Below are 20918 nucleotides of genomic sequence, written 5' to 3' on the forward strand. Positions count from 1 at the left end.
GGACTGTAATTAAGGTTTAAGCTAAATAGAAGGTAGTCAGGATGTTCCTCAGTAATATCTCTGTGCACAGAATGTCTTAGGATGGTGTTGACAGCAGGATGGGATAAGTACTTCAAGTTGGGGTTTGAGTTCTTTTCATTTGAGAAGTGGAATCTAGAAAACCTAGTGGCCCTGCTAATTCAGCATGAGTTTGTGTACCAAGGGTACGAGCTGAAATGGCATCCACTCGTCTTGCTGTGAAAGTTGTTGCTGTGACGTGTTGAGTGGCATCACTTAATTGTATGTTGTCTTATTAGGTGTGCTGAACATGCTGCTGACCATGCCGAATGTGTTGCTGATGATACTGCCTGTCTCCAAGACCCCTTACGTGGAAGAATTTTAGGGGTTGCTGTGCAGATCAATGGACGTGGACCCCTATGCCAGCATGCAGGTTGGGATGCGGGTAGTTCGTGGAGTGGACTGGAAGTGGGGCAGCCAGGACAACGGCGAAGGGAATGTTGGGACTGTGGTTGAGATTGGTCGGACAGGCAGCCCAACCACACCAGACAAGACCGTGGTCGTGCAGTGGGATCAAGGCAACAGAACCAATTATCGGACTGGATTCCAAGGGGCTTACGACCTTCTTCTGTATGATAACGCACAAATAGGTGAGTATAGCATGGACAAGAAGCACAAACGCTAGCGCTGTAAACCCATCTCCTTCAGTATGTGTAACGCCTGCCTCGTGCTAGCTGGAATGTTAAGCCTTTTGCAACTGCCTGTGGACTGATGCTGAGCAGCAATGTACGCTCAGCCAATTCATGGCAATGAAATTCCTGTTTGCCTCTATGCAAAGGCTTTTATTTCCTCTCTTTTTTTATTTGTGGGTCTAACAGTTTTGCTGACTTTGTCATTCTGCTGGATTGTGGCATGACTTTTAGGATGCGAGTCCCTTAAGCCAGGAAATGGATACTTCGTATTACACATATCACTTCGTATTGTATTATATTGTTGCATCATCTTCAGTACGTGCACAGTACATGATTTTTCTCTTTAAAACATGCTGATGTAGTTCTAAGAGTCTGATCAGCCTGGTTTCTCTGGATTTTGCATGGATCTTATCTTCCTTTGCTTTTGTTCTCCTAGGCGTCCGTCACCCTAACATCATCTGTGATTGTTGCAAGAAGCACGGTATACGGGGAATGCGGTGGAAATGCAAAATGTGTTTTGACTATGACTTGTGCACACAGTGTTACATGAACAACAAGCATGATCTGTCTCACTCCTTCGAGCGCTATGAGACAGCACACTCACAACCGTAAGTGGTGCAATAGGGGAAGTCCAGTTAACCATGTTGAGATTTATAGGACGCTATTCTATAGCAGTGGTCTCCAAAATGGGGGGTGTGTGCCCCAGGGGGTGTGCAAGATGATCTATTGAGGTGCAGGAATAAAATAATAGAACTTCAGGAGTACATGTCTGTGTAATTTGTAAAGAAATAAATGTACATATTTTGGGGGGTGCTCAGAATTTTTTTACTGATAGGGTTGCATGATCAAAAAAGTTTGGGGACCACTGTTCTATAGAATAGTGTAAGGCTGTATCTGGCACTTTTATGGAGCTGTGTGAAAAAAGACAGCAAACAGAAATCAGCAGAATTTTTCTGAAAAATTAAGGTGAAAATTCAAAATGATTGTCTGCTCTGGTTTTTCTCCCCTCCGCCCCCCCAATTAAGTGATTTCTTAGACATGCTTTGCCATTTGCTGTTGTCGGATAACTGAGTGGGCACAGGGAGGCTGACAGGAATCTTGCACTCCCAAATTGTTGATTTCTTCTCAGGGTCTGTACTGTTCACTGAAGAACGCCACCTTCTCATTTACTCTGTACTCTGCCTTTGCACGTTAGCATTATTGGAAGTGACTGCTACACTGGTGCCTGTGGAACAGTATCCATAATTTTATGCTCGTTCATGAAGTGCCAAAACATGGAGGTCTGTTCTCCTGTCCTGAGAGAGAACTGAAAAATAGTCTCAACAGTAGTTTCATTTGCGCCTCCTAAGGTGGGCACGAAGACGAATTTTATAATCCTCTTGCCTTTAGGAAATCAGCTCGTCTCTGTCGTTGATCTTTTTTTTCCCCCTCCCCCTGAAAATATCATTGTGCATTGCATCTGTCTGTGGAATGAGAAGTATAATTACTTTGCTAAAGACAGTGGTGTCGAATTTGCAGCTGTTTTTCCTCCCATATGGGAAGCTCTTTCTGGAGTTGATTACCATAGTTCTGCCAGTGTGGCTGAGCCAGAATTCTGAGCACTAGCAAAGGGATAGATGTTGCTGTCCAAAGATGTCCCCTCTGAGCTTTGAGGCTTGTGTTTATCCACCAGATTAGGATGTTTCTTGAGCTTGTGTTAATATGACAAGCCAGGCAGATTCTATTGTGAAATAAGCTTTGTGATTTCATATATATATATATATATATATAAATAAAAATATACATGCATATAAAAATAGACATATTTTTTTCTGTCTCTTCCTATGCATATTATAGTTAGCTCCAAGTAGTTACTCAGAGGTGCCTGCTTGTGTCTTTTATTTGAGCTCTAGGTACGCTCTGCTGTTAAGGTACATAATCTTCCTCGCATTTAAAGAAAAAAGAAAAAAAAGTAGGCAACAATTACTGTAGGAGGCTGCACTGTTGCAGAGCAGTCCAAATTTTCTGGCCTTTGCATGGGTTCTCCAGGGCGCTGCGCAGTGCCGCGGTCCCTTGGGCGGCAGGCTCTGTTGCCTTTCCTGACCACCCTCATCAGGAACACCCCCGAACGTTGTCATTTATCAAAAGGCAGATTGGTAGGCAATTTTTCCCCAGGACTCTTATCCTCTGCGGAACTAGTTTCCTTTCTGAGGAATCTGAATAGTGAAAGATGTAAACGGGGCAATTTTTCCTTTCAAGGCTTGTATCTGACCTGAGTCCAGGCTGCCGTGTGAATTCGGTAGTAGAGTGCTTGCTGTCAGTGTGAAAAGAGAGCTTGGAAGACTGCCAGCGAACTTGTCCTGTGCGAGTTATCTGACTTTCACAAAGCGCTGCGGCACCCCTCTGGAACGTCACCGCAGCACTGGAGGGCTCTTCGGAGGTAGATGTCTGCTAGAGCAGAACTTGATGTCTGATGATGCTTGCTTCTTAGTGGCTTTTTGGTTTGTTTGATTTGGCTTTTTCCTAAACTCCTTTGCTTTTTTCTGCGAGTGTGGTTTGTTCAGTGGTTAGAGATGATGTGATATAAATTAACTTTTTTTGAGTTGATAAAAAGAAGTCTAGACATATATCATAGAGTCTATGATACCAAGTCTTTTGTTAAAGTAGCAGTATTCTGATTTTCATTACTATGTGTTAGCGGGAGCAACGATCTTCCTAATAGCAGGTAGCTAAGAAAAAAGAAAAAGGGGTGTGTGTGACATCAGGGACACAGCATGAGCCTGTCAGATGTGGCAATGGTTTCTGGGAGCCTCAATAAGGAGGAAAGGAAGAAGCAGCAGTAGTTGTAATTGGATAATATAACATCTTTCCTGCTGTTCCTACGTGGCAGGTATTGAGTGTAGCCGTGCTGAGGGATGGAGAGAAATTAGAACTCTTCAATGAAGAAGCTTCCAGTTGTGGAAACCTGCAATTTTAAAGATGAATGAAAGGTGCATATTGTGATTCTTAGAAGTCACTAAGCTTTTGGAGAAAACAGGCTGTCAGAAATGCTTTTTGTTCCAGTCATTTGACTGAGTTGGATGGTAGAATACTGTACGATAGCTGCAGTGCATACGTGTTTTATGGAAGAGCTTTCATGCAGGGAGCTGGCAAACTGGAACAATTTTACTCAGAAATGTCTTGAGTGCAGGAGCAGGAAGAAGTAGGAGCACATTTGCTTTAATGCAAATGTAATCCTATGATTTGTTGGTCTAGTGTTCTGTAGAGTGCGCTGCATTAAGAATGGAATGTTCTGATTAAAAAAAAAGTTAAACGAGGGGCAGGGTGGGAGATCACCCTTGAACGATGCCCCAGAGAGGATTTCTTTGGAATAACTGAGGACTGAGCTGTAAAGACACATTGCCTTAGGCAATGCAGCATCCTTTTCGAAGAACAAAAATTGCATACTTATGACTCACTAGAACTATCGCTTAGATCACTCATCTCAATTTTTTTGCTTAATGAAATAAAAGAGAAAACCTTTGGCAGTTCCCCAAGGACCAAAAAAAGCTGTCTATTTAAAAAGACATGGTAACTGCTGTGCAGATTTGGGTTTTCTTGAGGTTTTGTTGCTACCCGCTGTTGTTTGAATGGCTATGAAACACAAGATGAGTCTCCTTTAGAGGTCAAGATTCTCTCACCTCCTTTCTCTGGCACGGAACAGGTATCTTTTGGTTCTTTACAATGAGCCTCGAGCACGTAGCGTGTTGCTTTCAAGACCCAGGCAAAGTGCTGTGATGAGCCCCCTGGAGTGTTAATTAGTCAGAAAGCTTATAAAGGGAGTGGATGGAGAGACAGCCCACCAAATGTGACAGCATCCCATAATCTTGGTTTCGCATAGTGAAGGAGGGGCTACTTACACATCGTGTTCGTAGTCCTTGGCTTACAATCAGTGAGACCAAATGTAGAACCCTGGAATGCAGCTGTATCATAGAATCACAGAACGCTTTGGGATGGAAGGGACCTTTCCAGGCCATCCAGTCCGCCCCCCCTGCAATGGGCAGGGACATCTTCAACCAGATCGCGTTGCTCAGAGCCCCATCCAGCCTGGCCTTGAGTGTTTCCAAGGACGGGGCATCTACCACCTCTCTGGGCAACCCCTTCCAGTGTTTCACCACCCTCATTGTGAAAATTTTTTTCCTGTGTTCAGTCTAAATCTACCCTCTTTTAGTTTAAAACCATTACCCTTTGTCCTGTCACAGCAGGCCTTGCTAAAAAGACTATCCCCATCTTTCTTGTAGGTTGTATTATGGAGCTGTCACCTCAACTGCCTCTTTAACCAAAGATCGAGAGCTGGGACTCTCCAGTCCCTCCCTGGTCTCCACTCTTAGTCTGTTGTGAGAGAGCATCACCACGCATCCAGTCTTGCAACTGCTCCCATTGCTGATCCTTTGACAGAGGACGCTAAGGCCTCTAGCGGGGCAATTTCAGAGATGGCAGTGTGATGTCCTTGTGCAGCAAATTGCTACCGCTGCTGTTGCCAGACCCACCACATGGCACCTGTGCAGCTAAACCTAGGCGAGGCCAACACATAACTGTTTGTAGCAGCTCACTAATCCTAGGATTTAAGAGGCCTTAAGCCCAGACAGACACTGTAGAGGGTTCCCAGTCAGTTTTCTAAAGAGGCTTTGAAGACACCCTTACCTGAACGCTATTTCAGGTCTTAAATGACCCGAGTTTGAACCTCTGGTGGCAGGACGTACTGCTTTTTTTAATATTTTGCCTTTTGAAGTAATCTCTTCCTGACATCTGTCAATCACTGGTATTTTTTATTTGTCTTGTTTGGTTTGAATTTTATGGCTGTTTTGGGAGAGGCTCTCATCTTTTGTCTAAAAGGATGGACAGCTCAGTTTCACTGAAGATCTTTTTTTGCAATCTTGTATCCATTTGCTCAAAATATGCTTAGTAATTGGAAGGTAAATCAATGTCTGTTAGCAGGATAGCGAAGCAGAACTCCTTAGGTTTATGTTATGGCTGGAATAGTCAGGCACACTCAGGTGAGTTCTGCAAATAATCAAGTCTGAGATAATCTTCCTCTTATACAGAATATTAGTATTATTATATTCAAGTGCAAAAGCAGCAATGGCATTTTGCATGCATCACCTTCTCAGGGATGGTGCTAAGTTGAATTTCAGTAGGGGATGTGGTGCATTTTACCCAGGCTATTTTCTAGACTTCACTCACCAATAAATCACAACCTTAACAAATTTTCAAAAGTCCTATTTATTTTTTTTTTTCTGGAGAACAATGGAGTTGGAGGAGCCAGCAAACTACACAGGGAAACGTTCTGTGTAATCAAGCATAAGAAATACAAATATTTTCTCACGTTGTGTTTTTATACTGTAGTCAGCACAGAGTTTGCAGTTATTTTCAGCCATAATTCTTAAACCAGCTCTGTCTAGTCTAGTTACCAGTTGGATTTCTAAATCGGATACATTACAAGAACAAGTGCATGCTGTCATTTAGGTATGCGTGTGCAATGCAGACCCATTCAAGGCAGCTTTAATAATCCAGCCTTCCATCTGTGACTGCTTATACTGTAAGCCTGAATTAATATAGCAGCTGAGTGACAACTGCTGGGCATTTGATTGCTAGGCAATAAAGGGGATGCAGGTTTATTTACTGTAGTAACCTCTTCAACGTGTGTTATTTATGCAATGTCAGTTTAAGCCACTAGACTAAGAAATTTTGGTGAGTAACGTTTTGAATCAAATCTGACTCATGTGATGATGTTTCTTTCCTAACTTTTTAAAATGCTTGCTAAGTATTAATGAATTTATTAATATGAATTTATTTATTAATTCATTTTGTTAATGAATGAGTATAATTTTACTTTTAAAAAACCCCATGATTTACCAGATAAACTACCCAACCACTTCCTTAAAAAAAACATGTGCATTGCAGAATACTGGGGCATATCCCCACACTAGGGCTGCCCTTTTTTAGTTTGGAATATTTTGCTTGACTTGTGGAATAGGGATTAAATGTCAGTGACATTTTATCTTTATCTTTTCTGGAATTACATGATCAAAACTGTAAGCAAGAGAAATCTTCACTAAAACATCCTTAGCTTGTGGTTTGAACTAAGAGCCATGTTTAACGGATGATAACAAGACATTTCACTTCCTATGCTCACCAGTGCTTCTGTATCGTTCTCGGTACAATATTCTGCCATTAAAGGCTGTGTATAGGCATCTCTGAGAGCACAGTTGAGAAAACCTTCTGTCTGCAGTACAGTGTTGAGTCTTAGGAGCACACACACATTTTAACTCACATTTGGTAGCGTTGGTCTGAAATCTTGCCCACTGTGGCTTTCCAAAACTCAGTCTGATATGAGTTAGCATTGGAGGTTAAAAAAGGCAGCAAGCATTTAGCCCAACACAGACCTTGCGGTCTGAGTTACAAACATACAGCTGGTTTTGTGAAGAACTGTGCCTTGGCAAGGAAGGATAGGATTGACAATGGAAATTCTTGGTAAAGACAGTTCCTGAAATAGGTTTCTGTGATCCTGATCCCTCACTTACTAGCGTCCTTGTCTTAGTCTGGTTCATGCTTGAGCAATCGGCATCCGCCTGCCATCTGTCAGAATTTCCTTCCTTTATCCTTTGCTGGAAGTGCTTCAGTAAAAGCTTTGCTAGGGAGGATTAGAGAATCTGGAATTTCTTGCATCATTGAGGTCGGTTTTACCTGTAGTTTCTGTAAGATCTTTGTGTTGGCTTTTCTTGAGGTAGCCTGTGTAGATCTTTCTGCATCCCAGGAGGAGCGTGGGTTTGTACCCCCTGTGAGCTGAGATTCTAGTTTACAGCTGTGCCTTTCTGAAGAGATTAACACAATATTTATGGCCTGCTACCTTGCAGGGTGACCATCCCTTCTGCTTTCCAGTCCCGTGCATTGTGCTTATTTCTTCGGCTAAGAATTTTCTGCAGTGGAGAAGTCTGTCTTGCAAAATATGTTAGCTGTGCCTAGTATGAAGGGGCTCTGACTTCTGCAGGGCCTCAGATCACTACTGCAAATTAAAAGCAGTCTCTGTTTAAGCTTCTCTTAAGTCAGTTGTTTTGGGTCTCAAATCTCTATCGGTGAAGATGATGCTATTTTTCTAGCTGTCTGGAGCATAGCTCTCGGGGATGTGAGAGGCTATGTAAGCACCTCAGTGAAATCTGAGCAGAGGCAGAATATCCACAGGGGGGTGGCTCCCAGCATGCTGAAGCGAGACATAGCTTCATTCTCTACAGTACATGCTCCCGAGTGTTTTCTGGACTCTATAGTAATTTAATAGCATTGGAATTTGTAGGGCAGAAATAGCTGCAGACTTTGGCTGTCATAATTAAAATTGTTATTAAAGGCAATATTGCAGTGATTAAATTTATCCCTAGGGTATTTTTGCAACACACTAATAACTTTGGTTGTTATCCAGTATTTGGAGCAAAACATGTTGAATTAGATTAAAACCTAAGATGTATTGACTCGGGACATCTGGTTCTCGCATCGTTCTTCAGTGTTGCTGGTCAGCAGCGTGGTTCAAGACAAGGTCAAAATTTTTGTGAGGCCAGGGAAAGAAGGCAGTGACGGTGGGCTGCCGCCAGCGTTTGAGTGGAACGGGAGCTGGAGTTCCTTATACTTCTGTCTTCTTTGAGGGAGCTCAGCTTTCTGAACTGGTCAGCTTTGTTTTCCTGGTCTCTAGCCACAAATTTCACTGGAGGTGACAGGTTAATGTGAGAGCTGTTGAGACGGGAAATGACTGCTGTTCCATGATTATACAAAAAGGGAAATTATGCTAGGAATATAATGAATGGTGGCTATTTTGCTATTTAAGCATCTCGCTTAAGCTTGGCTTGGTGCTTTATTTTATTATCACTGAGAATCTTTGCATTGAAACCCCTCCCTTGTGAGAGTAGGCTTGGAGGAGGAGATAAGTGTATTTTTATCACTTTGTCTCAGGGCTTAACTAAGACATCTTTGATAAATTGTTAGAAAAGCATTCAACAAAATACAGTGAAAATAGCATGTTGTAGCTAAGCTGTTTCAGATGTAGTACACAAATCCATGCTGGTTTTTGAAGCCAGTCTACAGTGCATGACACAGTGCAATAAAATGAATGCTGATCAGTGTTTCTTTTTAGCTGAGCTTTTTCCTAGCCCTCTTTTATTATCTTTTCTTCCGTAACAACTGCCAGCCTTGATGGTGTTTAAAACAGCCAAAATCTCAACCATTCAAAAAACGGTCTTCGTCTTCCTCCTTTTGAGCTACAATCTGGATAATGAACATTCAACGATTATAACAACGTGTAAATAAATCTCTCCCTCTTTTTAAACACGTTAGGTTGTAAAGCACAGGTGGGAGATCTGTTAACAAGTTAAGAAAGGTAAAAGACTTAGGCTTTTGATGGATAAGTAAACAGTGAGTTCAAGCATAAGCTTTTTATCCTTCTGAGTCTCCACCTTCTCTCTCTAGGTATTAGATGGAAAATAAATACAGCGTTCTGAGGTCAGCCCTACCCCGGTAGGCTTCCCCTCCCCTTCCCCTGTGGAACAGCTGCTGAACTTGGTTTTGCTCTGCCTGGTCTGGGAGTTGCCAAGAGCCTGTCAGGAGGAGGTGCGCGATTACGGCTATGGGTTGCGGCACCTTTGCAGTCACCTAGAAAAGTGGATTGTACCCTGGGAGAGCAACACAGACAGGTCCGTAAGGACTTTGGTGGCTTGGTATCTCATGAGAAAGCTTTCTGCTAGGGAACAGAGACTAGGAACAGCACACACAAAAACAGCAGAGAAGCTGCTGTAACATTATGGGAATTGGAAGCTGCTTTAACAGGACATCAGACCCCCTGTTTACTATCACGTAGGTATTTTTTTTTTTCTTTTTTCTTAAGAAGGATCGGTGTGTATGCTGTGATGCAGATTGCAGGGCAGATAGAGAGGTCTGCGTTATCCTGGAGGCAGTCTGGCCACAACACTGCTGGTCTAATCTGCTCTGCTTTTCAGCAAGTGAATGAGGCTGTGCAGTCTGCAGCTTAGGTTATGAAATGTGCTGAACTCCTTATGACTTTGAGCTAGGAGACTGCCTGAGCCATTCATGCTTTCGTGCAGTGTACACCCTAGTCATGTCCATAAGCATTGCCTTAAACTTAACAATGGGATACGAGGCCAGTCTCCCTCTCCCTCTGAAGTGTTGTCAGACTTTCTGGAGAAGTTACTAACTTTCTCCTTACTCCTCTCTTCCCTACCTCCCCCCAGAGGCTCTGTTTTAAAGATATATTTTAATTCTGTGAGACCTATATTAAGTGACTTGGGTGTTCTCCTTTGGGAAGCATGTGGATTATAAGTGGCACAGCTGGCCAGGAAAGCTAACGTGCCCTCCTGCTGTGATGTTTAGGACTGCGTGATGATATTTGTAGCAGGGCTTCCCCTGCTCTGTGTGTAGGCAATGGGGTGAAGTTGCTAAATCCAGATTTTGATGGCTTTGGTTTGCAGATGTACCTCATGCTGTAGAATGCTGGTAAATAGTTCACAAAAGTATTACTTTGCATGCATTCACAGTAATCATACTTGGCCCTCAGCGAGCTGCCTTACCCTAATATAATCTGTTGTTTGTGCATCTCATAGAGTGTGTGGGGAATTTTTTTCTTTGGAGCTGCTGGATTTTATTTTTGCCTTACACAGCCTTCCCTAAGGCTCCTGAAGTGCTGAAAGAAGGATGATTTTTTTTTGTTTGTTTGTTTTTTCCTTCACAGCTAAGCATGCTGTGTGTGAGCGAGTGAATGTAATCATTTTGAATCTTTGTGTTTAAATATGTTCAACTTCCTGAGTCAGCAAGATGCCATTCTGGTGCCTAACGACATGAGAGAGACCCCAGCACAGCCCTGCCGCTTGTGTGCGGATATGTGTTTGTCTGCACAGACTCTCACTGAAGGGTGCCTGTTCCTCACGCTCACATAGCAGCCTCTCTTCCCAATTATCTGCATCCCACAGTTGAGAGAAACACAGAACTTTTTTAAAGCTTACCATAGATCTCACAATTTTTGATAATGTTTGAAGATAAACTTGGGCCTTCTTTAGGCCAGTGTAGTATTCACTAGTTTTATTTCTGCTGTCAGTGGAACAGTGCCCAGGTATTCTGACCTTCCTGGGGAGACCAGCTTTTAGGATCAAAGACAAAGTTTATTGTTTTTTCTCACTTACATTCTCTTCACAATGCAAGCCATGTTTTTCTGTATGTAAGTGTGGTACACTTGGTCCTCATATGACAGACCTCGGTTGGAACAGAGCTTTATAAAGTGTGAATAGTAACAATAAATTAATTTGTGTTCTCTTATTTTGTTTTTCCAGAGTCCTAGTGAGTCCTCGACAGAATTTGACTCGCATCACGTTAAAAGGGACTTTCCAGGGGGCTAAAGTAGTCCGTGGCCCTGACTGGGAGTGGGGTAACCAGGACGGTAAGCTTCTTTTGAGATGCTCTGTAAAAAAAATTCAATTTTTTTTTCTTTTTTTTTCTTCCTGTTTGCCAAATTGCTAGTTGAAAATGCATGTGCTGAGCAGTAGCTTCTAGGGGAGCTGTTCAGATGATGCAGGTTGCTGTCCTTTAGAGTATTAAATATTATTTGTTTTCTTGTATTTGTTTACAAACATATCTGTGACATAAACTGTATGCATTCATTCAGGGTGTGGGAGGGAAGTTTTGCTGCTCCTATTTCATGGAGGCAAAAAGTCATGGGAACCATCCTGGAAGATCTTGTATAGAACTATAAATGTACACCATGTTACAAGAAAATAAAGGCCCATCTTTTCCTGAAAAAGCTTCCATTCACAGTGGGAATAAGGTTTGTCTGACTTTGTGGACAGTGCTCCTTTTTCCTTTGGGGTTCTTTGGAATACCCTTGTTTGGACACTTTTAACAACAGTGAAGAGAAGAGATCTATAAGGAGTGTTTCACATGGAGCGTTAATGAACTGTTTGCTCTGGTTGCTGGAGATTGGTTTCTACTTTCTGTATGAATTGTAACTTCAGGCTGAAAATGCAAAGGGACAAAAATGCCTTTTCTAGAGCTACTCTTGGGGTATAATGACTGTGTCTAATTCACCAACACCAAATTCTCTGTAGTTCTACAGGGTTAAGGAAACTTTACTGTCCGTTTCTATTCCAGAGCCTTGTACGCACTGTAACATTTACAGCTTCTTTTTTCCCTTAATTATTAAGTTGTAAGTCCAAAGGTTTCCAATGTTGAATCCACCATTTATTGCAGCTCTGGGTTCAGTGGAGGATATGGATACTTGCAAAGTCTGAGAGCAAAAGAAGCTTATGCTCAGTACTGCTTATCCGTCCTTTTGAGATCAGATCAACATTTACATGTCTGAGACTTGTGTTGCTTACAATGATTGTGACCTGAAAGCAGTTAAATGTGCAAGACAAGTGAGAAGATGCGTAAGGCCAGCCACTCAGCTGGTCTCTAATGAGTACCGCCTTGTCTTTGATGGAGCTGCCCCATCCACAGCCTTGTGCTCTTCTGAACTTAGCTTCCTCGTAGCACTAACACATCAACTCTACTTCCATTTAAGGAGGTAGCTTATAAGTAGTGGTAATAAATAACCTTGCAAACTCTGTAATAGGGTCCTGGTAAGTTTATGTATTGATCATGTGGTCTTATGTGTCTGGTAAGGGCAACAGCAGCTAGTTGAGAAATCTGATCAAATGGTCTTGCTTTTCTTTGCCTGTGCCTTTTTAGAATTCCTGCTGCCTGAGCCCTTTGCAGAAATTAGCATTGACTGCAAAATTTGCCAATTGACCAAACTTTTTTCTCTGCTGTGGCCAGGGTGGACCCTGGCAGCTCTTCAGTCACTTCAACCTTTTCATTGAGTACATATTTTTCCTTACTACCATTTCTCAGAGTCCAAACACCATGGAAGTGGAAGCTAGTGCCCTCCCCAGAGAAAAGCATCTGAACAGGGCGAGGGGGGAGATTACTTTTTGTTGTTGCTGTTCAGTGTAAATCCCTGCCGCAACAGACAAATGTTAAGTTTTTTTGTCACTGGTGCTGTTTCTGTCAGCACTAATTCGAGGCTAGCGGTACCTACCAGGTTTCTTACAGACTGAAAGAGCGGGGAGAGGACAGCAATCTGCTACAACCTGTCCACGTTAATAATATACTCACAGGAGCACAGTGTTGCTGCAAGATCACTGTTTGCCCATACCTGAACATTGGTACCATCCAGAGGCTCTCCTTTCCCCTGGTCAGTAATGCATATTGGATGTAACCTCCTTTTCTAAGAGCTGTCATCCCGATTAATTTTGGAGGGGACAGTTGTTTGGTTATCTGCAGAAAGGAAGATGAAAATCACTCTTAGCTGCCCTATTGCTAGGGTCTGGGTTCTAACCTGGAAGGCTTTTTTAGGCATAGCTCTGCAGGTTACATCACAGAAATGCATTTGGTAACTTAAATTGTATTTTTGTGGATAATATTCATGTGGGTGGATATCTGGAGTGCTGATCTGGTAGCTGGCTGCAGTATAAATTGTGTACAGAACTGGGATCTACCTGCCATTTCTAGGGAGAGACTTTAAAGGCAGATAGGATTTAAAAAATATTTTTCTTCCAGTAAAAATCAAGAGATATTGGGACTTTGCGGTTCTCAGACCGGCCCTCTAAAGGTGTGTTCTTGCTATTGATAGAACGGGCAATATAGCCCACTGGTTTGTCTGTATTATGCTTTTTAGATAGATATGCAGTTAGATAAGGAAGTTAACTCCTTTCAGCTGGTAAATTCCAAGACTTTGCAGGCAATTAGAAGCTCACTGTCCACCTAGGGAGACAGACAGACGTTGCTGTCCCCATTTGGGAAAGCACTAGACCAGTGCTGGGACTTGCTGAGGTTCACACAGTGACTTGGCAGCAGAGTGAGGTAGGGAATCTGCAAATTCTGCCTGCCTGTCACTCGGTTCGGTGTTGATAGACTGGCGTCTCTTGGATGAGAGTATGTCCCATGTGCCCAGCCGGATTTATCTTCCCAAAAATATATCCTCCTGTTCTGGATTGTTTCAGTAGTACTCCTCCTTGCTTGGGCAGGTGAAGAGAAGTACCAGAACAAACTTTACTTGATGTTCCTCCACCTGGCCGGTGTAGGGGAGAGATTAAAGGTCTTGGATGGATTTTACAACACTGCTGTGTTTTTATCTTGCCACAGTGTGGTGCCGCGACGCTGTGCGTTGCCTCGCTAGGCAGTGTTTCTGTACACCAGGAGGAATGGCTGCTTCTACACAGAATTCAGCTTTTCCATATTTGTATTCCAAACTAAATAGCTGCCTGGCTTTCAGTGCGTTTCATGTAGAGATTCTCTCCTAGTTGGTCAAACTGAGTTGTCTCATAGTTTAATTTCCCTAATTAAAAAGGTGACTGAGATCTCTTGTGCCTTCTGCAGATGAAGGTGAATCATGCAAGCTGTGAGGAAGTTGTATGAGCTGCCAAATAATTTTTTTTGGTGTGATTTCCTTCATTCATGTATATGAAGAACGCTTGACCAGAGGGCACTGCTTCAGGCAGCAGTATGCTGTCAGTGAAGCAGACCTGTGTGCTTCTGTTCAATGTGTAAAGCTGGCCTAAGATAGGGTCCCACAGAAATCCTTCCTGGCAGCAACCTCTCTGTCAGGATTTCGTCTGCCCCAGCTATTGGCTTTTGGCTCTGTGCCTGCTCCTCTGTGGTGAATAGTTGGAGAACTGACTAGTTTTTTCCTTGTTTTTTACTTAGTTAAGATAAAAATGTCATTAAATTATATCTCAGTAAACATCCCAGTGTCAGGTGAGCTTCTGTGTATTGGTCTCAGTAAAAATGCAAGCTGGACACTTTCTTCCCCCCTCTTTTTCCATCAGGTGGTGAAGGTAAAACTGGACGCGTGGTTGATATTCGTGGCTGGGATGTAGAGACGGGACGCAGTGTGGCCAGCGTCACGTGGTCTGATGGTACCACGAATGTCTACAGAGTTGGACACAAGGGAAAAGTGGACCTGAAATGTACTGTGGAGGCATCTGGTGGCTTTTACTACAAAGAGCATCTCCCAAAATTAGGTGCGTAGAGACAAGTCTTCTGTTGAGAAATCCTGATTCATGCTGCCATTTCCTCGCACTAAAGCCGTTTTGCTTGGAAGACAGAAAATCAGCAGGTGGTTTTATGAAGTTCTCACACAATATGTACCGTTTTAGTGGTCTTTGTGTGAACATACTGCTTTATTTCAGAGTGGCTAGTAAAGTAGTTTGGCCTTTCAGCGGTAAGATTGTGTAAGACCATCAGATGCCCACAGCTGTATCCCAAGGAGGGATCTTCTGCCAAGGCAACTTTTGCTGCTGCAAATGCATGAAACGCCCTCAGGAGAGCCTGCATCTGTCAGCAGAGAATTCAACCCAGTGTCAGTTTTGTTAATCCAGAGTTTTTCATTCTTCAGGCAAGCAGTGGTCCAACTGGTGTTCACTGTGCTTTTAGAGAGCAAATACTATTTTTCTGGTGGACCCAAAAGTGTGTTGAAGGGGAATGTGACAAAATGGAGATTTCTAAGAATGGAGATGCCAAATACTTGCCCAGCAGGGAGATTAGAAAAAGTCATGGAAAAAGGCGATGTCTGTATTGGCAACTTGCTGCAATCCACCTCTCCTCTTAACTCTGATGAAACCAAGGAAACTACTTGTGTTTTTGGACTTCCAGCATTTTTTACTAAGGTGTAATTTAGTTGTATTTTTTTTAACGAGGTGCAAGGGCTATCTTTTGCTCCCCTGAAAGAAAACAGGGAGGTCTGTTCTTGAGTTCTCTGAGCAGCAGAATCAGGTCTTTCTCATTCTTTTCTCTCTCTGACCAGCTTGGCAAGAGCATGAGGGAAAGAAAGGGTTCGATGGGGAGCTTATTTCCAGGGGTATGGCATCTCACTACACATCCTCTTGATGTCTCTATGTAGTGCTGCCCCGTAGAGCGTGTAGGCCATATGCCACAACAGAAAAAGCGTTCTACACCGTTCTACCCCAATTAACCCCTGTGTTAATTTGCAACCCTTGTTACAAAGCCAAATGAAACACAAAGCATTTTATTGCGTCCTGCATGTATGTGGGTGGTGTCGTTCTTCTCTTTAGGAAAACCAGCTGAACTGCAGAGGAAAGAAAGCACGGACAGGCATCCATTCCAGCATGGGGACAAAGTGAAATGCCTGCTGGACATTGACATCTTGCGGGAGATGCAGGAGGGCCATGGTGGCTGGAATCCTAAAATGGCTGAGGTATGCTTCTGCTTGCTCCTGTTCTCTCGGTAATGTATCAGTTACTATCTCAGACTACATAAGTAGGGACTGGCTAGGAAGTTACCAGAATATCTTTGTGTGGTGTGTTATCTTCTGTATTTATATTGCGTTGACTGAATCACAAATACAGATTCTTTAGTGATAGGACACTGGCGTCAGATTTATTTTTAGGCTCAGATAAATCTGTGTTGTATGAGAATTGCCTTGTGGAGCCCTGCATAATTTCTGCGAGTCTATGATGAGTCAAAAGAGTTGCTCAAAAGTCTTGGAAGCCAGTGCAAGAAACTAATGGCTGTTTTGTTTGTTTTTAAATGAGCCGTGGATCTTTTCCTTGGAGTTCTGAATCCATTCCCTGTTTGGCTTCTTTTGTACTGTGCATTACTACTAATGAAAGTTATGTGTTTTGTCAACAGCGGGCTCTATACCTGGCTAGGGCTAAAATTTCTCAGCCCATATGATGTTCTTGGAACTTAGCCTGTTGTCTTGTCTGTAGTTTGAAGAGCTATCAGTCTGTTGTCACCTGTTGTCTAAAAAAACCCTCAGATAGTAGAGGAAGTAAAGATAGAAATGACACCTACCACTCCAGTATAGCATCTCAGGGGGCTATCGTGGAATTGAGTCTCCGGGGGTTGTGAACATTCAGTGTGGGCTTACGTTCAGATGAAATGATAACAGCTAAATGAATAAATTTGCCATTTAAATTAAAAGGGCTGTGCTTTTTTCTTTCTCCTTAAGTCAACTTTCTTGGCTTTTAATAGTCTGCAGATATTGCCCAAAATAAATTAAATTACCTTCACATATTGAAGAAGACAGTACTGCTGTTGTGCAGTAGATTTACTGCAAGACAAAATCACATTTTGATACTCACCATTACAGGAATAAGACCTGTCTCTGAGCCTGTATTAGTAACTTCTAGAAAAGTAGCTTTTTGGAGAGGAAGGGTATAGCCACAAGCGACCCAAATGCCTGCTACACTTGAGTCTGTAAACTGAATAACCTGCAGGTCTGATTCTGAGACAGCTGTCTGAAGCCTTGGTATATGAAGGAGCGCTATAAAATCATAAAGATACGTTATATATATATATCCTAGCCCAACCTGTCCTATAGGTGAGCAATCTTTTTGAAATCAGACTTTAAAATGTCAAGACAAACTGGGTCATTTCAGTTTCAATGTGGAAATCCATTAACGGATCATTGGTCTCTTTTTTAGCCTGGCAGGCAGGGACTTAGTGTCTTCTGGCATGAACTTTAAGGTGGCTGTCAGTGGAGCCATGAATTTTTTATTCCAGCTAAGACCTTCATCCCCAAAGCTATAGTTTTTGAATGTCGCTGTGTAGCTAACATAGTCTGCTAGGTTGTTAAACCTCCGCACTTCTGAATTCCTGTTGTTGCTGAATGCAGGTGTAGAGAGGGATATTAAAGAGAGAAACAGTAACTGCCTGTCATCTCAGAAATCAGTACTTTTTGTCTCCTTCAAAACTAGCAGCTGCTCAGGACCTGCCAGAATCAACAGATACAGAATACTGCACTACACAACTATGCTTTGTTTTGTGTAGTCTCCTCTGCCGTGCCCCCTTTTTTTGCTCTCAGAGCATGCCTTGCTGGTATTATACTGCAGAACAATGTTGTAGTCTCTGCCCACCTTTGTCGTTTGGAAAGAGGAGGCCAATTTGTGCTGCATTTTCAAGGATTTTCACACTTTGTATTCCTATCGCCCTCTTCCCCCAGTATGCTGCCACTTTAGAGGAGCCATCTTAAGCAGCCTTTCCCTCCTTTTGCAGAAAAACAATGACTGCATCTCATTTAAAGCAGGTTTGGGAGCACTGTTAGTCTGTGAATTGGAAATGGTGGGTAATTTAGCCATCTATGCCTTGGATGTCTGCTTTCCCCACTATTAAGCAATGTGATTTATTTAGGGGGTTTCCCCTACTTTTTTTTTCCCCCTATCAAAAGTTCATTGGCCAGACAGGGACTGTGCACAGAATCACGGACAGAGGGGACGTGAGGGTCCAGTTCAACAGTGAAACCCGCTGGACTTTCCATCCTGGAGCTCTGACTAAGGTAGGTACTGATAGGTGAGCTTGACCAGAACTAGAAGTGCTGCAGGGAATAGCTGTCAATTTAGCCTGCTGTGTTAGGACACAGCGTGTCTCAGGCAAGTGCCAAAGAAATATACTGCTATTTTAAAAGCAGTAGTTCTAGGCAGGATTTCCTGCAAGCCATCAGAGCTAAGACAGATGGTTGCAGACAGTGGGAGCTGGGCTACTAGGCTGTCCAGTTTTATGAACCTTTGCATTTTGAATGTTGTAAGTTCTTAGGGTAAATTCCATTTTTTAATTTTCAGCTGCTTTGATAACAGTGGTAACAGTAGACCTACAGTAGCTCATCCTTCCGCAGCTACCTTTCATCTGTGATGAACCTTCTTCCACATCATGTCCATTTGATTTTGCTTGCTTTCTTGTTCTTGTGTCTTCATGTTATTCTCCTTTTTGCATCTTTCTTTGTCTCGCTTCTCTCTGATTCTTCTGGATGACCCGAGTCTTTAATCCAGCTCTTCTAATTTTGTGTCTGCATTTCTAAAGCTCATAGCTCTGGCCTTCCCCAGAGGTTTGAGGACTTGAAATGTGGATGATTAGAAACAGGGCTAATAGGTATACAAGGAGCTGCTGGAAGACTACAAAATTCTGAAAGACCTGAACAAGGTCACAATGCTAAAAACTCCAGTACAAATGGAAAATGCAGTGTCAGACTGTTTTGGCAGAATCAGTCTGCTTTGAAAAGTGTGCTTTGACCATGCTCCCTTCTTAGCTCGGTGAGCAGAGGGAGCATCTGCAGTACAGGTAGACTCTGTTTTCCCTTTTCTGTTTTGAATAACAAACAGATTTAACTTCCTTATTAAAGTGAATTAAAATCTCCAGTGCCAAGTCAAGTATAGGGAGGAGATGGACCAAGGGACATTCCATGTGTACTTTATACTGGTATTAATTATAAATGGTTTGAAGAAGAAAGAAAAGAAGAAAAATGTTCTGTCCCAAATTGTTTCCCTACTTAAATGTGCACTTGGCTTAAAACAGAAATACCCCAGCCCTTGGACTATGTTTATTTTGCAGTGCAGTGATTTCATGCAGATTTCTTGGTAGTCGTGCTTATGTTTTGTAATGCCTTGGTTTTTGAGTCAATGGGCTGCTTGTTTGGTTGGGTTTTCCGAGGGTGGGAGTGGGGTGGAGGGGCTGATCGCTATTTTTTTTTTTTTTCCTGGCTTCGTCCCCCAAAAGCTTATGACTTTCTTTTTCTTGTAGCTCAACACCTTTTGGGTTGGTGATGTTGTCCGGGTGATAGATGATATGGAAACAGTGAAGCGATTCCAACCTGGTCATGGGGAGTGGACAGATGAAATGGCACCTGTGAGTGCGCGCCAGTTCCAGGACAGTCCAGTAACTTCCTGAGTTTTCCCAAGCAATTAGTAATAGTGACTGGGCTTGCATTGCCCTCCAGTATTCCTGCTGCTCAGTGAGTGCACAGACCTTTCTGGGACTGCTGAGGCCTTGCAAAATAAATGCTGCCTAGTGCTATTGGCTATCGGTAATACAATCCTATTGCAGCACCCAAAGCAAAGTGGATAGATGAGGAATCTGAAAAAAGGATTTGGCTGCCCGTAAGTCGGATAAGAGGTTTCACCAACCAAAGTAAACAAGTCCTCTCATGCCCTCCGTAATTCTCTGGAACGAGGCAGGAAAGTGTCCGAGTGGAAAAATGGTCTGATCAGACCAGTATGCCTAAAAAGCAGAATGCAGGTGTCCTCTAGGAGCAATTAAACGCACAGAGGAAACCTTTCCTAGTCCCAATTTTATCAGTTCTCTCAGGGTTCTTCAGACCATGTTTTGTTGTTTCACCACCTTCCTCTCCAGACATTTGTAACATGTCTGGGAACCCCTTGTTATGTAAAACCAGTAATAGAGAAACTGCCGAGAACCCTCTGGTGTCCTTGAAGTGGGAGCTGTCTGCGAGCGTGTCACTGTTCGGTGCTTCTTTTCACACAGCGGGAGTGCCGCCTGCGAAACCACTCTTAAAAGCATGGTATTGGCTCTGAGATGCGAAGCGTACTGCATCTTTAAAAATCATTTCTCTCTTCCCGTTGCAGACCCTAGGGCGCATCGGCAAAGTGATCAAAGTCTATGGGGATGGAGATTTGCGAGTGTCGATTGGAGGGCAGTCCTGGACGTTCAACCCAGCTTGCCTGACAGCCTATCAGAGAGATGAGGAAGCAAACCTCATGACAACGGAGAACGCAAAGGAGTCAAAAAGTGAGATAGTGAGAACAGAGATGTCTGATCTATCAGGGATTGTGAAATGGTTTCTCTGGTGTAACAACAGCAACGTGCTTTGGACGGTGTTAAACTCCAGCTGCCTGTTCTTCCCCAGACAGAGCTCCAAAACCAAACTGTGCCTTACTGGGGAAGCAAAGCTGGCCTTAACAGGAAAATACAGAATTTAGGACTCAGGAATGCTAACCGTAGCACAGCCCTAGGTTCAGTATTTGCTTCTGCCTTGATCTGTCTCAATTTCCTGTTCTGTCCCGCCTCATCCCCTGTAGGACGATACTAATTCTTGAATGCTTGTGAAATACTCCCAAGGTCCTTGTATGGAAGTGTTGTCAACGATTATTTTGCCCAGTCCACCCTGAAATTGAATGTGGGATCACATGATGCGTAGAGGGGATTTTGTCTGTTTTGCATATCTCAAAATCTTTTGTAGCCTCGCCACACTTACTTCCTTTAGCTGTCAGGATCATGCGGGAGAGAGGACAGACCTCCCTTTTTTTTTGTTTTGCTATGTAGATGGGTTTTAAACTGTTTGCTCAAGTTAGACTTCAGGGGGAACTTGCATATGAGCCTGAGCTTTTTAAGTTTGCTCTGTCTGGAGAAATGTAACACCTCTGTCCTCTCAAG

The 20918-nt window shown here is 43.0% G+C and overlaps 1 protein-coding gene across 2 annotated transcripts in view; it reads left to right on the forward strand.

The window, feature by feature from the left end:
* LOC104008948 (MIB E3 ubiquitin protein ligase 2) overlaps positions 1 to 20918 on the forward strand; it is a 79660-nt gene that overhangs the window by 16740 nt on the left and 42002 nt on the right. For both annotated transcript variants that reach the window (XM_087755196.1, XM_087755187.1), the window contains exons 3-10: positions 297 to 647; positions 1126 to 1297; positions 11030 to 11136; positions 14561 to 14755; positions 15806 to 15948; positions 17923 to 18030; positions 19269 to 19373; positions 20111 to 20273. In XM_087755196.1, the coding sequence (XP_087611322.1) occupies positions 401 to 647; positions 1126 to 1297; positions 11030 to 11136; positions 14561 to 14755; positions 15806 to 15948; positions 17923 to 18030; positions 19269 to 19373; positions 20111 to 20273 (1240 nt within the window). In that variant the 5' untranslated portion in view covers positions 297 to 400. The remainder of the gene's footprint in view (positions 1 to 296; positions 648 to 1125; positions 1298 to 11029; positions 11137 to 14560; positions 14756 to 15805; positions 15949 to 17922; positions 18031 to 19268; positions 19374 to 20110; positions 20274 to 20918) is intronic.

The sequence above is a fragment of the Nipponia nippon genome, unplaced genomic scaffold, assembly GCF_047370975.1.
Source record: "Nipponia nippon isolate SJK-2023a ecotype South Korea unplaced genomic scaffold, ASM4737097v1 scaffold_19, whole genome shotgun sequence".
In the NCBI taxonomy this organism is placed as follows: domain Eukaryota; kingdom Metazoa; phylum Chordata; class Aves; order Pelecaniformes; family Threskiornithidae; genus Nipponia; species Nipponia nippon.